The following is a 15,341-nucleotide window of genomic DNA, read 5'->3' on the forward strand; positions in this document are numbered from 1 at the left end:
AAATTGTCTTTATCTTGTGTCTGTTTGCATCAATTTAACAGCATTAGATTAAAGAGGGTAAACCTTTACTGTACACATCCATTTGATGTATCCAGATGGGGGAGAGATAACCACTCGCAGATAACCCTGGGCTCTTATTTGATCAGTAATGCCTTCGCGTCTCTTCGTTCAGTCAGTTTAACAGCATTATTAAAAATGGAAACTTTATCATTCAATCATTCAAATGAACTGTAACTGTTACACTGAAATGGACAAATCAACTGGATTAACACAGTAACAGTAAATCATTACCTCCTGGCTCAAGTCAGCTGTCACTTTATTTTGACATGTTGAAGTGCGATTCAACTCCTAACAACTCACTGAACAAGTCAATATTTAGGCTATACTCATATACGTATATTATTCAGATGTTCAAACGTTTGAAATTGACAAAATGACATTTGTTGACAGTTTTTTTTACTTTAAAACCTTTTTAAACAACAAACTTTGTAACGCGGCAGTTCCCTATAAGTTTCAAGAAAAAATTTATGTGGTTCAATTTAACGAAAAATGTCAATGTTTTCAAGGAACACTTATTACCCACCCTGAACTATGTCTTCTCGCAGCTCGACGGTAGCAACAGTAGAAGTGTTGATCATAGCATCTTCATAGTGGCTAACGTTAGCTTTCACAAATTTATAGAATGATCCTCTTAGTTTTTTCTGAAACTCTTCTTTCTTTTTCTTTTTTCGCCCCCCTGACTCGTGTCGACGAAATCGATGACGCTCTCGTGCTGCAGGCGACATTTTTTATTCTTCCTCAGAGTGAGCGGCTACGTACAGTACATAGAACGAGCACGCCATGGAGCGAGCACGCAGCACGTACATATCGAAATTAATAATACAATGTTATACATTTTTTCATGTGTTATGAAATTATAGATAGAGGAAGACACATCAGAAATTGTATTTTGCAGGGTGAGAAACTAAAAAAAAAAACACTAAAATGATTTTTTTCAGGTCAGGCATGTAATTTACTTTTGTCACTATGTATTTTAATATGATTTATCCATAATATTTAGAAATGACTGGATTGAAATAGAGTTATGAAACATACATTTAACTGAAAAAAAACCCTCTTATTAACCAGTGATACTGTACCTGGGAAAACTTCATTAAGGTTGATGGGAGGTTTGTTGGTGTCCACAGTGATCTTGTACTTGGCGCTTTTGCATGGTGAGGACGGGGAGCACACTAGCCGAAGAGGCAAGGTGAACTTACACTGAGACACACTTGGTACTCCTGATAAAACAAAAACAGAATGACACATTAACATTTCAAACATACAGCATTCAATAAGCTCAATCTACCACTTAAATCCACATTCTACAGTAAACCTGTCAACATCCCCAACTATATCAGCCAATAATAACAAGAAATCTGTGACTGGTATCAGCTGCAAAAATCCTGACCTGGCCATACCTGACAGTAGTTTCCGTGGTGTTACATTTTCATATCACTTGTACTGTAGTTTAGTGAAGCATTTCCCCCTTTATTTGTTGTAGAAATGCAGTATGCAGCCTATTTTCATTTTAATCTTGTGTGCTAAAGACACTTTTTGCGGTATATTGACTGCCATATTTTATGATGTTAAAATACAACTTAATGCAAGCCCTTTGGTTTGTATGTTTTTAAAATCAACATTCAAATTGTCACTGGTGAATATTCATTAATGTCTCCAGCAGCTGCATCAATTTTCTCATCAATTGACTCTTTTATCCTGAGAAAAAGGTTTTAGAGCAAATAAGAAAATATAAATCATACAAAGTTTAAATATGATAAAAATTAAATATCAATTTTTTTAAAATGTAAAATATTTGTGGCAGAATTAAGACTAATCCAGAGGCTGGAGTAATCTTCAAGCAATATATTATAAGATTCAAAGTGCAAATGAATGGTTACCTTGAGTATACTGATATGAATCACATGGGTAAGAAGTTCTGGCCAAATGCTTTAAAAAAAATGTATATAAACATTTTGCAGTATAATGTGAAATATGAAGCAAACTTGGTGCCATTGTTACATTTTAAAAAGGGATTGTTTAAAATACTTCAAACTGAAAACAATTTTTCCAAAAATATGCTGTTATCATATTTAGACCCTATAGTGTTAAAACGAAAGACATATTGGAATTTAAAAATTACCATATGTTTGTGTGTACCGTACTTATAGAAGAACAGCACATACACTATCTACATCACAAGGGTAACAGATCTGGTTCACCAAAGTTGCATTCTAATGATCCATTACATTTATGGTTTCATAAATTATGAAAATGTAGGCACATCATTTAACTTGATTTTGTCATGAACGTTTCATATTGAACCATCAGACTATTTTAACGGAGAAAGCATTGTAAAAAGGCTAATAAAGGAACTACAACCCTTCTTTTTTTGTTATTATTACAGTATTTCCATGTTACTCAAATTGCGACCAAACAAGAAAACCCTCATCAATTATGTCATATCTACTGTGGTCACCATTCACAGGCAGCCGACAGCTGAAAGATATCTTCTGTTTTCTGCACTCTAAAAATTGTTGTTATAAAACAGCAATGTTTACATGCACCCATTATAGTCAATCTGAATGAATTAAATTTGATTGCAAATTATGAAAGTCCTGTTTACATGTCCGCGAAATAATGTAATACGATTAAAAAATGTGTTCACATGTACATTAAATATATCCCGAACAGAACTTCTCCGCAAGCGCACAGCTAGAGTTGCCTGATTCGCGTTACAAAACCACCCCAATGGCTATCCAAAACCAAGCACAAACTGAATCGCATAGCCCATATATCAACATCTGATGAACACAATTCTTTCACTTTTATCCCAGTGGAAAAACAACCACGACAACAGTTTAAGAAATTTCCCCATTGTCCAAGTACTTTAAACGTAACGGGACTTGGCAACACTGCGTACAGCGTTTAACATCACACATCATCTCTGGATGGATGTATAAAGTCAGTATAGTCGGTATTTTCATATATTAAATGAAAACAACATTTTAATTTTGAACACAACAATCTTTCTTTGCTTTACGTCATGTTATTAAAGAACACACGAGCCCTGCAGAATGTGCAGCATGTGTCCCCGCTCCCTTAATAATGCACGTGACATTTGATAAAACAAGTTCTTGTGGTGAGTTTTGTGTGATTTTCAATAGGCCTACTTGACGTAAACATAAAATGTTTAAGACATATGCAGCACTGCACTATGCACTGGCACAGGTTATTTTCAAATCCGATTGAGAAAATACTCTGATTCAAGCGTTTACATTCTTATTTTTTTCCTCTTGCTTTAGGTCTATACCACCCCTTTCAATTCGAAATTTAATCGTATCAATTAAGGTGTTTACATAATGCATACCTAGCTAATGTGTTAAAATAACACAATGCGTTAAATAGCATAACACAAACAATGTGCTAATAATTAACACCTCATTTTAAGAGCGTGTATATTACCTGTATAATGATGTGATTCGCAATTTGACTATTTATAGTATGTATATGTATAATGGAAAGGTACATAGATTTGTGTGTACAGCAAATTAAAAAATGGGAATAATGGGACATACAAACATGGAATTTTTACATGTTGCTTTGTCCAAACACTAAACAGTGATGAAATAGTCTCAAGTTCTGGTCCTTGATTCTAAATGGTTGTGCTGTGTTCTAAGCCATTGTACATCTGCCAAAACATATAGCTGACCGCATTATTTAAATATCATTGTGTCACTGTATGTTGCTGCTTCTGTGTTCCTTAGCACCCCTTTGTTGTTTTTTTAACAATGAGGTTTTTAGTAAATTTGTTACAGAGAAAGGAAACTAAAGCTACTAGAGGAGAATGCAAGTATGATGCAGAATCAATGGCTACCCATGACAGAGCATGAGCTCCAGGGTCTTTATAGAGCCAGTGCAAAATAGGGCTAATATTTGAGGCCCCATAATAACACTGAAACTTAGGCAGTAACACACTTTTACTTAAAGCCTTTATGTATAATGCATTATAAATGGTTATTAATGATGCATTATAATTGTTCGTAATGTGTGTTGTAATACACTAAATGTTGTTGCAAAGAATTATAACCAAATTAAAAATGCTAATTGTAACAATGAATTGATAATTTTTATAATGTATTAACTGTAGTTACAATTATCATGAAACATTACAATGCATTATAATGTGCATTACAAGGCATAATATTTAAACTATATTTATAATGCATTATGCATATATGCTTTAAGTAAAGTGTTACCAATTAGGCAAAGATATTCCGCCCAGTGGGTTAGGACGTTGTAGAAGACTTTTACCAATTCTAGCAGGTTTTCTATTTCATATAAATGAGGTGAGAGCACTATCGCCTACAAAACTGAGTTGGGAATAAACACTAGGATACACTGGAACAGATAGGTAAACTTAGGCAGCACATCCATTTTGATAGAATTTATCCATGGCTGATAATGGAAGTGAGGCCCAACACTTTAAATCCCCAACACCATTTTTTAAAATGGGCAACTCGTTCAAATAAACAGGTGAGGTTCTCAGTAAAAAGTTTAGAAAAAGTACTAGACACACATATACCGTGGGGTATGTAAATTAGTGGGGAATCTTTCTGTAAATTTAATTGATAGCCAGAGAGCTTCCCGAACTTTTTTAGGACATGAGGACCCTTTAGAAGGGTCAGAAATATATAAAACTGACTGTGTGCATACAAAGAAACTGCTCTTGCCCTCCTAATATAACTGATAGCAATGGCCAAAGGTTCTATTGAAAATGCAAACAAAAGAGGCGAGAGGGCCTTGTGCCACGATAAATCTTAAAATACGCATAATAAATATTGTTGGTACGAACACAGAGGCGAGTGGGGTTTCATAACCAGACTGTCACCGGTTCGATTCTCAGTGCCAGCAAGTAATGACTGATGTGCCCTTGAGCAAGGCACCTAACCCGTTTGCTCCCCGGGCGCTGCAGGAATGGCTGCCCACTGCTCCGGGTGTGTGTGTTCACGACTTTCAATGCGTGCGTTCACTACTCACTGGATGGGTTTAGTAGGCACCTTCAGTGCTTGGAGTCAATTTGTTGTTCGGACACTTTCTTCAGGAGGTGGGGTTTGTGCTCATTAGCAGAGCTGTTTAAAAGCACAGGCATAGAAAACTGTCTGGAAAGTCTACCCTGGCAACATTAGTCGGGGCAGCTGGCGTTCGCTTATAACATGCTTTCATTTAGTTTACTGGCTCAATAGTTTTATTTATTAAATGTTCTAATATCAACTGTTTGACACCATTCACGTCTACACAGAACAAGCTTCATTCAGGACAATAGGATTCATGAATGGGGCTTTTCTCTGAAGTTCTCATGGCCAGTCAGAGAGACTGACAATATGAATAAAGCTTGAATGTGATTTCAGGTATCGGTTTGCCATGATAGTGTTTTATTTTTATGGTTATTCTTTAAGAATAAAAACAAGCAAACAGAAACGAGAAAAGAAATGATTTTCTCGTTAAAAATCTAGTGTTAAAGTTCACAATAAGCATTATACAAATGCAGTTTATTAATCAGTGGAAAATCCCTTACCGGCACAACCCTAAATAATACAAATAATTTATTTTGATTTATAACAACTATCCCACCAAAAACACATAAATGAATACTGAATGTAAGTAAATGTTTATGACAATCCCGTTTTTGTCTGTGGATATACCCAGAGCCATTGAGAGAGAGAGTTCTGCCAACGGAAGTCCAAAACGCTGGAGTGTCACGTGATTCATGGAGCCTTCAAATAGTTCCAGGAAGTTATGTTTTCTCTTTAAATGCTTTATTTCTTTCATTTTTTTATTCATTAAATGGCTTTCGTCTTCAAATGGGTTAAAAGTTTACCTCAGTTGGTCTGTTTAGTCGCAGTTCCATGCGTAACTGGTAACTTCTTATTAGTGAGTATTAGTTGGGCGATTTTTTTCTCGATTCATCGGATAAAAGTTTAATTAGATCTTTTGCTTATAATAACTAAACTAGAGATGGGAAAAGTATACACAACTGAACTCATTAGCCTTCTCCCAAAATGTTGTGGATGTCTCCCTAACACACCAAGGCTGATGAGTTGATTCAGGTGTGTCATATTGGAAGCAGCCGACAATAGTCTCTCCTAAAAGTGAGAGGGAGGGGACGGTGGCCAAGAAAATGCAAATGTAGTGAAGTACAATAAAAAGTATCCTGAAAAAAATAATACTTATAGGTCAAGTTCACCCAAAAATTCTGTCATCATTTACTCATTCACTCCCATAGTAGGAAACAAAACAATGAGTCAAAAGTGCCCCAGAATTGTTTGCTGTCCTACATTCTTCAAAATGTCTTCTTTTGTGTTCAACAGAACAAAAAAAATATGAATGGGGGCAAGCTCTGTATGGTTATAAGTATTCTTCCAAATATATTTCTCTGTGTTCATCAGAACAAAGAAATTAATACAGATTTGGAACAACTCTAAGGTGAGTAAACAATGACAGAATTTTTATTTTTTGGTGAACTTGCCCTTTAATAATCGTACAGACACTCAAAAAGTGTACTTAAGTACAGTACTCAAGTATTTAGCCTATTATGTACATTGCAAAGTGCAAACTCCACAAATTGGGTTTTACTAATATAATATTTTATTTTGTCATTTAAAACACCTCTCCTCTTTAAACTTTAAAACTGCGTGGCTTGAAGAGATGCATGCAAAACACGCCTGACTTAAAAACTGCAGCAGCACTGCTCTCCACGCTCAATTCGAGTTTCCCCAGAGGATTTCTGCCTGTTTGCCCATCCTGTCCACTCCTTCCACTACCACTCCTCCGCCAGCTCCCTTCATCACCTCCTTGGCCTCTCCAGCACCCGAACTGATGAAAATAGATAACTATTGCCTCTCCAAGGATGAAAGCCGATGCCGTATTAGTCTGTGTATATATTGTGGGGGATCTGGGCACTTCATCGCAACCCAGTTCGTCCACCTCGAACCACGGTGAGTATGATTCAGCCTCCTGCAGCGGTTTTAACTTTTTCACATACGAATGTTATAGTAATGTCCCAATCTGTATCTGTTTCAGCCAAAGCCCTGACCGACTATGGTGCACCAGGAAACTATATCTCCCGTCACCTTCTCAACCACCTTCATCTGCCCAGAAAGCGCATCTAACTGCCTTTGGCCATCTACAAGATCCTGGGAAAGCCGTTGGGTCGAGGTTGCATCAGTTATTACTCCGCCACAATCACGCTCCGAATGGACAACGGCCACAAACCAGAGATGGTCTGGAAGTCCAGAAAGATCCTGCAGTGGGGAGGTTGTTGCTTTGAGATCTGCCTACAAATGGATAAGGATGCTAAGCCCCAAGAATCCTTTAGGTATCAACGCCACTTCGGTAGAAAGTCCTGAACCCTTGTGTCCAGTTCAGATCCCCTCCGAGCACCGGGCATTCCAGGACGTCTTCAGTCAACAGCTGGCGACTAAACTTCATCCTCATCGGCCATAGGACTGTACAATAGAGCTGCTGCCTGAGGCTATACCCCCAAAGGGTGGCTATATCCTCTCTCTCTCCTAGAAACAGAAGGCCATGGAGGATTACATCAGTGACATAGTAAAATAAGGATTCATCTGACCATCGATGTCCCTTGTCGCTTCCAGCTTCATTTTTGTGGGGAAAAAGGATGCACTCGATTTACGAAGTGCTTCTAAACTGATCAGAATTTGCAAGGGAGATGAATGGAAAATGGCTTTTGTTACCTTCTGGTCACTACGAGTACAGAGTGATGCCTTTCGGATTGATGAATGCCCCAGCTGTGTTTCATAATTGTATTAATGAAATCATGAAATAAGTTTCTCAACAAATTTGTAATCATCTACATTGATGAAATCCTGATTTATTCCATAAACCAGGCAGAGAATACTCACAATGTCAAACTAGACCTCAAACGTCTGAAAGAATACCAGACGTTGTACCATTAATTTGTATCCTTCTCAAAATCCACTTCCTAGGATACATCGTTGACACTCAAGGTGTTCAGATGGACCAGAGTAGGTGAAAGCACTGAAAACCTGGCCACAACCCACCACTATCAAAAACTGCAATGATTCCCATTTTATCACCAACTTCAGTATCATATCCTTGCCACGCACCTCTCTTCTTCATAACCAGCCCAATGGCGTCTTTACACAGGCGAGTTAAGGCGTCTGTGTGGCGGATTAAATTCCTGTGTAAAGACGCAATGTCGCACGAAAGCCGATCTAAAATATGCCGCCTCTGACCGTCCTCAGACCCTAGTATCAAAGGTGACTCTGATGTGGCTCAGGTTTAGTGTAAATGAAGGCGCATTAAAGCCGCTCTAAACTACGTCATTGTCATGTCAGCAGAAAGTGAGAGAGTGAAGATGAAGCCAAAAACACAGCCACATTTGTTTTAGGCTAATAATAACAACACAGGTTTTTTAAATAATTCAAACACATTTTTCGTTTCATTTCTTCATAAAATGATTTAATGAGGAAAAATGTTTGGAGTATTTTTGTTTACTCAGGCAGGCTGTGGCACAGTTTGAATGCAGGATGTAAATTTTGAGACCGTTTTCAGCCATTAAAATAGTTTAGATTAGTTTTTAATGGCAAATTACATTTATTTCGTTTCGTTTCTTTTTAAAGTTAATTTAGAAAAATGTTTGGAGTATGATTGTTTGTGACTCAGGCCCGGTATGCAGATTGTTTTATTTGAACTCATGACATTGTTTAAAATCCTCCTTAAGCTCCTCTCCTTCGTGGAAAAAAACTTCAGGTACGTGTGACACGATCACATGCAGACATGTTTTACTGTGCGTCTCAAACTGCTTCAAATATTAGGTTTGTCGGACATTACGCAGTGTCGCAGAGTTATTTGAAAAGCTCTCGTGTTACTTAAGCAGATGGGTCTCCGCAACACACACATGAAGTCGAACATTTAATAAATCACAAACTTAACATTGTGTTGTGATGAGAGAGTGTGTGCTTTTCTTACCGTTTACCTCAAAACAGTCGCATCATAATAATGTAAGTGTGCTTCGGTCCAGATCGTAAAGTGAGGACAGTAGCGCTTGTGCACAGATGCCCGGCCCTAGGAGCATAAATTATTTGGGTCTTGTCGGGCTAGGATTGAAATGCAGGATTTTGTCGTTATATTTCCAGACGCATCTCATTGAGGACAGTATTTCATACACGAAAACGATCTGGTGACATTTGCTGTAACATCAGAACTGTTCATTTAACTGGTCGACAGTGACTTTGTGGCTCTTTAAAACAACGTTTGGCGTCTTTCAATATGCGGTGAGGTGCCCGAGAGTGTTTGTTAGCTAGGAAAATCATTTAAAATGTTGCATTTATAGCTTATTATTGCTTTTATCCTAAAGTATGCATTGTTATTATTAGTGTCAGTATATATATATATATATATATATTGAGTTTATATTGTTTAATTTAAGATATTATTTCATCAGCATATTGTTAGAACTGTGCTTTTGTGGTTATGTTCAGCATTATTTCGCATTATTTTAATTCCTGTGTAAATGCATGTATGCCGCTTTAGAGCTGCATTAACGCTCTGTGTAAATACTCATTTTCGTGGTTTTAAGCCGCTTCAGATTTGGTTTCTGTGCCGCCGTTGCTGTGTAAAGACGACATTAGATAGTTGAAGTTGGAATACTTCCGGTGGAATGCCACGCGTTAGATCGGCGTTGTAACATTTTATTTGAATATCTCCGATTTTAAGATTGTTTTGGGGTTTTTGAATCTTATTTTTGTGCTCTATTTGTTTAAGATGTTTAGCTTGACATGTGATTAAGATCCGGAGTAAAGATGGAAACAAAGAGTAAAGAGAATCAAAGCCGAAGAAAAGAAGCTGACATGGCTGGAAAAGAAGTTACCGAATTCTTCAAGTCATTCAAAGACGAAATCATGGAATTTAGAAAATAATTTCAAGGTTTTCCAAGGATACTAAACAAGAGTTCGGAGAGCTGCGGAATGATTTAAAGGAGTTGAAAGAAATTGTTGGAGATTTGAAAGAATGATTTCGACAAGCGGAGGAATGAGGCGGATGAAAAGCAGCAGCTCTCAGCGCAAGATCTAAGTTTTCTACTACAACAAAAGAAGAACTGACTATTTAGAGAATTAATCTCGGCAAAAAAACCCATTAAAGAATTAAAGAAGGAAGCGAAGGAACTGACATAGTGGGATTTGTGGAAAGGCTTTTGAAAGAGGCTGTCAGGGATGTGGCAGGAGTGGAAGAACCCAGATGCAGGCAGGCATGAAGGGGTTAACAACACAAGACTTTAATATAAATACAAAGAAACAAAAACACCCACGATGGGGAAAATAGAACTAAGAGTATATATATATATATAAAAGAGTAAACACAACAACTTCCCTCAAGGGGGCAAAAACGAGAACTAAATAATAAACAAACTAACAGGCATAACACGGCAGAAACAACACGAGAAACTCACAGAACAGCAAGAACGGGAACGTTGACCATAAACAATACACCAGCACAGGACAAAGAAACAAGAGGGCATTAAATAGGAGAGACAAACGAAGGATAATTACACAGGGCAGGTGGGAAACATTAGACACGGGAGGAAGGCAAATACATGAGACGAGAGGGGCGGGGCCAATGACAAGACACGAGAAAACACATGAGGTAAAAACAAACAACTCATGGTTTTCTCACATGAAACCTAAGGGCTCTGTCCCGATCCCGCCACACGACTAGAATTTCATAAAGACAGTTGGACCGTGACAGAGGCCTGCGGGATTACTGAACACTTGACAAGCGCATCGTATTTCATCGACGAAAACTCACAAGGAAAGACCACAACCAAGATCCATTGTGGTCAGATTTTTGACATGGAACATGAAGCAACAAGTGTTTCAGGCCGCCTGGACAAAGAGAAAGATCACTTACGAGGGTGACAGAGTATACTTCGACCAGGATTTCACAACAAAAATCCTAAAACAGTGGAACTCTTTTAAATGGAGGCTCCAAAAGCTCCAAGAAAAACGCATTAAGTCCCACTTCCGATATCCAGCGAAATTGAGAATTTTCTGGAAGGATGGTCAGCAGACATATGACAGTATTCATTCAGTTGTTGAGGAATACAACAAACAATTTCCAGAGGAGATGTGGAAGAGAGCAGGAGGAATTTCAACGACCGCTGGAGACTAACGATACAGGATGGACTGAAATTCAACGGAATCGATATGGACATTTGGAATACGGGGAGCAATCCTTGTCTAGATGATTTGGAGAGAGAAAATGAACACTGAAACAAATTAGGTACTATTCTGGATTACGTTTGGGAGAAAAATAGGAAATTAAATAATGAAATGTAAACAATATGGTTAAAATAGTATACATTTCATCCATAACCTTAATATTTAAGGGTTTTTCTTTTTTTTAAAGTTAGAAACATTACTTTGGAACTGGTTAATGATGAAATAACCCCCAAAGATTTTTTTTTTGAATAATCTTTAAGAAGGATGGGGGATGTTTTGATTGAAGTTGAGGAGGAAAGCAGTAAAATGAAATGTATATGGCTTAAATAGTATATACATTTCCTCTTTAAATTGAAGGCTTAATCCCCCCCTTCCCCTTTATTTACTTATTTTTTATTTTAATTTATTGATTATTTATTTTGTTTTTTTGTGGTTTACTTATTTATAATGAGTTCCATTAATATTATGGTGGAAGAGGGAAAGAGAGTAATGTATATAACTTACTAAGGGTTCATTTTTTTTAATACTCGATATCTTTCATATGTATAAATATGTATACACGTAATCTGATGGGAATTCATACCTATTTTACAAGGTGGCTCATTCGTGTGAATTCCTATATCCTACGATCTTATTTGTATGTTTTGTCATGATATGACTTTTCCCCTATGACGTTAGGTTTAGGGGCGGGGTTAGGGTAGCCATTTATCATTGCTTTGCCACCTGTGAAACTAGCATTTTTAGCTAAATTAGCCTTTGCGGCTGTTATTTTAGGGTTTGGAGTGCGGTAAGGTGTTGGTTAGCCAACTCCTAAAGTATTTGGGACTTCTTTTGATATCAGGTTAGAAATATATAAATGTACATACACAATAGATTACAGTTCGTGACAATTTCACGAATTCCCGTGAGACTGGGTTATAAATAAACACCATATTATTAAATATAGATCATACAAAGGGGAAAATATTATCATAAATTATATTTATCAAATAGATTAATAGGATTCTAGTTTTTTTAACCTTTATTTTTGGCAGAGTTTTTATGTATTGTCTTAAATAATTTTTAAATACAACAAACAGGGGGGATGATTTAAAAAAACCTACATTTGTGAATAAAACATTTTGCTAGCAAAAGTAAATTGTTAATCAAAAAACATTTTTGACCATCTTCTGCATAGTTTCCATACTTAATATCTATAAAAGAAAGACTCACATCAACCACATTTTTCTCCTTTAACCATAATTGAATTTTTTCCCAGAATGCACTAGAATATTTGCAATTAAAGAAAATATGTTCTGTATTTTCTGGAAATAAATTACAAAAATCACAATGTATCGTTTCAAAATTAAATCTAATCCTTAGAAACTCTCCAGATGGGTATATATCATTTAAAATCTTAAAATAAATTTCTTTAATTTTAGGATGAACTGGGAACTTTAAATAAGTGGTTCTAATATGTTTAAGTATTTTTTTGTCCAAATTAGTTCTAACAGACCTATAAGGGAATATGACATTATTGAAAATTTGTCTAATATAAATAGTCGTACATTTCTTACTTTTAAACTCAATTGATCCAAGGTATAGTTTGGGTAGAATCGGTGTGATTTGACTATAAATTACCTTTAATAATGATTTTAAGTCCAGATGGAATGGCTGAAATTACTGTGAAAAACTGTTTTGGATGACATGCAAAACCATGTTTAAGAGTAAAAGCATTGTAATCCATCAACTCTCCAGCATCATTAAAAAGATCCTTCAAAGCCCAGATATTTCTACAAAACCATTCTTCATAAAAGAGTGATTTATTTCTATGGAGAATATCCCTATTATTCCAAACTGAGGAATTATGTGGTGTAAAGTTGTGTGTGTATGCTAGTTTCCAATATCGCAAAACTTGTTGATGAAATGTAGACAACTTCAGAGGAAGTTTAGAAATATGAAAGTCACATTTAAGTAAAAATCCAATGCCACCAAATTTTTAAAATAATGATCCTGGAATTGCAAACCAAAAGCTCTCAGAATTGTATAAAAATGTTTGTAACCATTTTAACTTTAACATGCCGTTCATCTGTTCAAAATCGATTATGTTTAAATCACCCAGATCATAAGATTTAACTATATCATTTTTCTTAATAAAGTGAGTTTTGTTTTTCCAAATAAAATTATACAAAGAACGATTTATTAATTTAGAGACATATGATAAATAATAGTTCTTTTAACTCATTCCAAAAATATCTATAAAAGTTAGAAGTTAGCCCATCAGGGCCAGGGGATTTATTTAACTTGAGATTGTTGACGGCTAAATCTATTTCCTCTATTTGCAAATCTTCATCACACAGTTTTTTTAATTCACTATCAATAAGAGGAATATACTATTGTATTCTTTCAAAAATAAAGTTACAATCTGCTTGTAAAAAAATAGAAAAAAAAAAAAACATAAAAAACTTAAAGATTTCATTACTTATTGATCTCGGGTCAGAAATGTCCGTATCATCAATTATCAATGACAATATAGCATTTTTGGCTTGCTTGCTTTTTTCAAGTCTGTAGAAATATGCAGTACTTTTCTCTCCCTCCTCAATCCACCTGGCACTTGATCTAATATATGCTCCTTCTGCCTTTCTAATATATATTTTATCCAGTTTTGTTTGTAGTATTAAAATATGATTTTTCTCCTCTTCACTTAAAACCTCTTTACTACAATATTTATTTATTTGTTGAATAAGAGCACATTCTTGCTGCCTTTTAACCTTTGCTAACAATTTACTATAATTAATGGAAAGTTCTCTAATTTTAAATTTAAGGTATTCCCATCTATTTATGTGAGAGGAAATTGTTGTATCCTTTGTAATTTCCTGAATTAACTCTTTTATCTTATTACAAAAACCCTCGTTATTCAATAAATCCACATTAAATTTCCAATAATCTTTATTTCTAGAAATCTCATCTATCAGTTTAAATGAAATGACAATACTACAATGATCCGTAAGTGGAGCGGCCGAATTAGAGCATTCCCTCACATAAGTGATCAAATTATTTGATGCAAGCCAAAAGTCAATTCTAGATTTCAATTCATTGTCATTGCACATGTACAAGTACAAGGCAACGAAATGTGACCTCTGCATTTAACCCATCCAGAGAGTAGTGAACACACGCACAGTAAGTGGTGAACACACGTACCCCCGAAGCAGTGGGCAGCTATCACTGCAGCGCCCGGGGAGCAAGTAGGGGTAGGGTGCCTTGCTCAAGGGCACCTCAGTTGTTACCCGCCGGCCCTGGGGATCCAACCGGCAACCTTCTGGTCATGAGTCCGACTCTCTAACCATTAGGCCACAACTGCCCCTAGTTCTTAAGATTTGCTTTAAGAACTGGAATTCGTCCATGTATACTGTTTACAAGAGGGATTGAAATGTCTCCATACATCTAACAGACTTAGTTTTGCACATAACTGAGAAACCAATGTATTGGGTTGTTGAGTAGTATATTTTGATGGGAAACGATCCATAACCTCCTCTGGTACCATATTAAAATCCCCACCCAAAATAATATTTTCAGTTGGATATAAAGTTTTTAACTCTAACACAATCATGTCTGAAAGCTCTGAGAACAAGATCTGATTACGTGACATACTGTTATAGCCATATATATTAATCAAAATAAAAATGACCTCTTCAACATTTAACACAAGTGCCACCCAGTGCCCATTCAAATCACTGCGAGTCATAATTATTTTCCTGGGAGATTTGTTAAGCAAAATCGCCACTCCGGCTGATCTAGTAGTTCCATGACTAAATAAACATTTTTCTCCCCATTGCTGCCCCCAGAATTTAACATCATTCACACTGGAGTGTGTCTCTTGAAGAAAAATAAACTGTGAACCCCTATTTTTACAAAATAGAAACATAGCTTTCCTTAAATTTTGTAATCCCCTAACATTAAGTGAAGTGATTGAAAACGGTACTTTAACAGAGAACATATAAAATCAAAACAACGAACTAAAATATATTTACAGAAAATGAACACAAATTAGAAAAATAA

At 36.1% G+C, this 15,341-nt stretch overlaps 1 protein-coding gene across 1 annotated transcript in view; it reads right to left on the reverse strand.

Annotated features, from left to right (window-relative positions):
* bbs9 (Bardet-Biedl syndrome 9) overlaps nucleotides 1-15,341 on the reverse strand; it is a 187,495-nt gene that overhangs the window by 96,619 nt on the left and 75,535 nt on the right. Inside the window, exon 13 of the mRNA XM_057339762.1 lies at nucleotides 1,140-1,280. Coding sequence (XP_057195745.1) covers nucleotides 1,140-1,280 — 141 coding nt within the window. The remainder of the gene's footprint in view (nucleotides 1-1,139; nucleotides 1,281-15,341) is intronic.

Source organism: Triplophysa rosa, linkage group LG8 (genome assembly GCF_024868665.1).
Source record: "Triplophysa rosa linkage group LG8, Trosa_1v2, whole genome shotgun sequence".
Lineage (NCBI taxonomy): Eukaryota > Metazoa > Chordata > Actinopteri > Cypriniformes > Nemacheilidae > Triplophysa > Triplophysa rosa.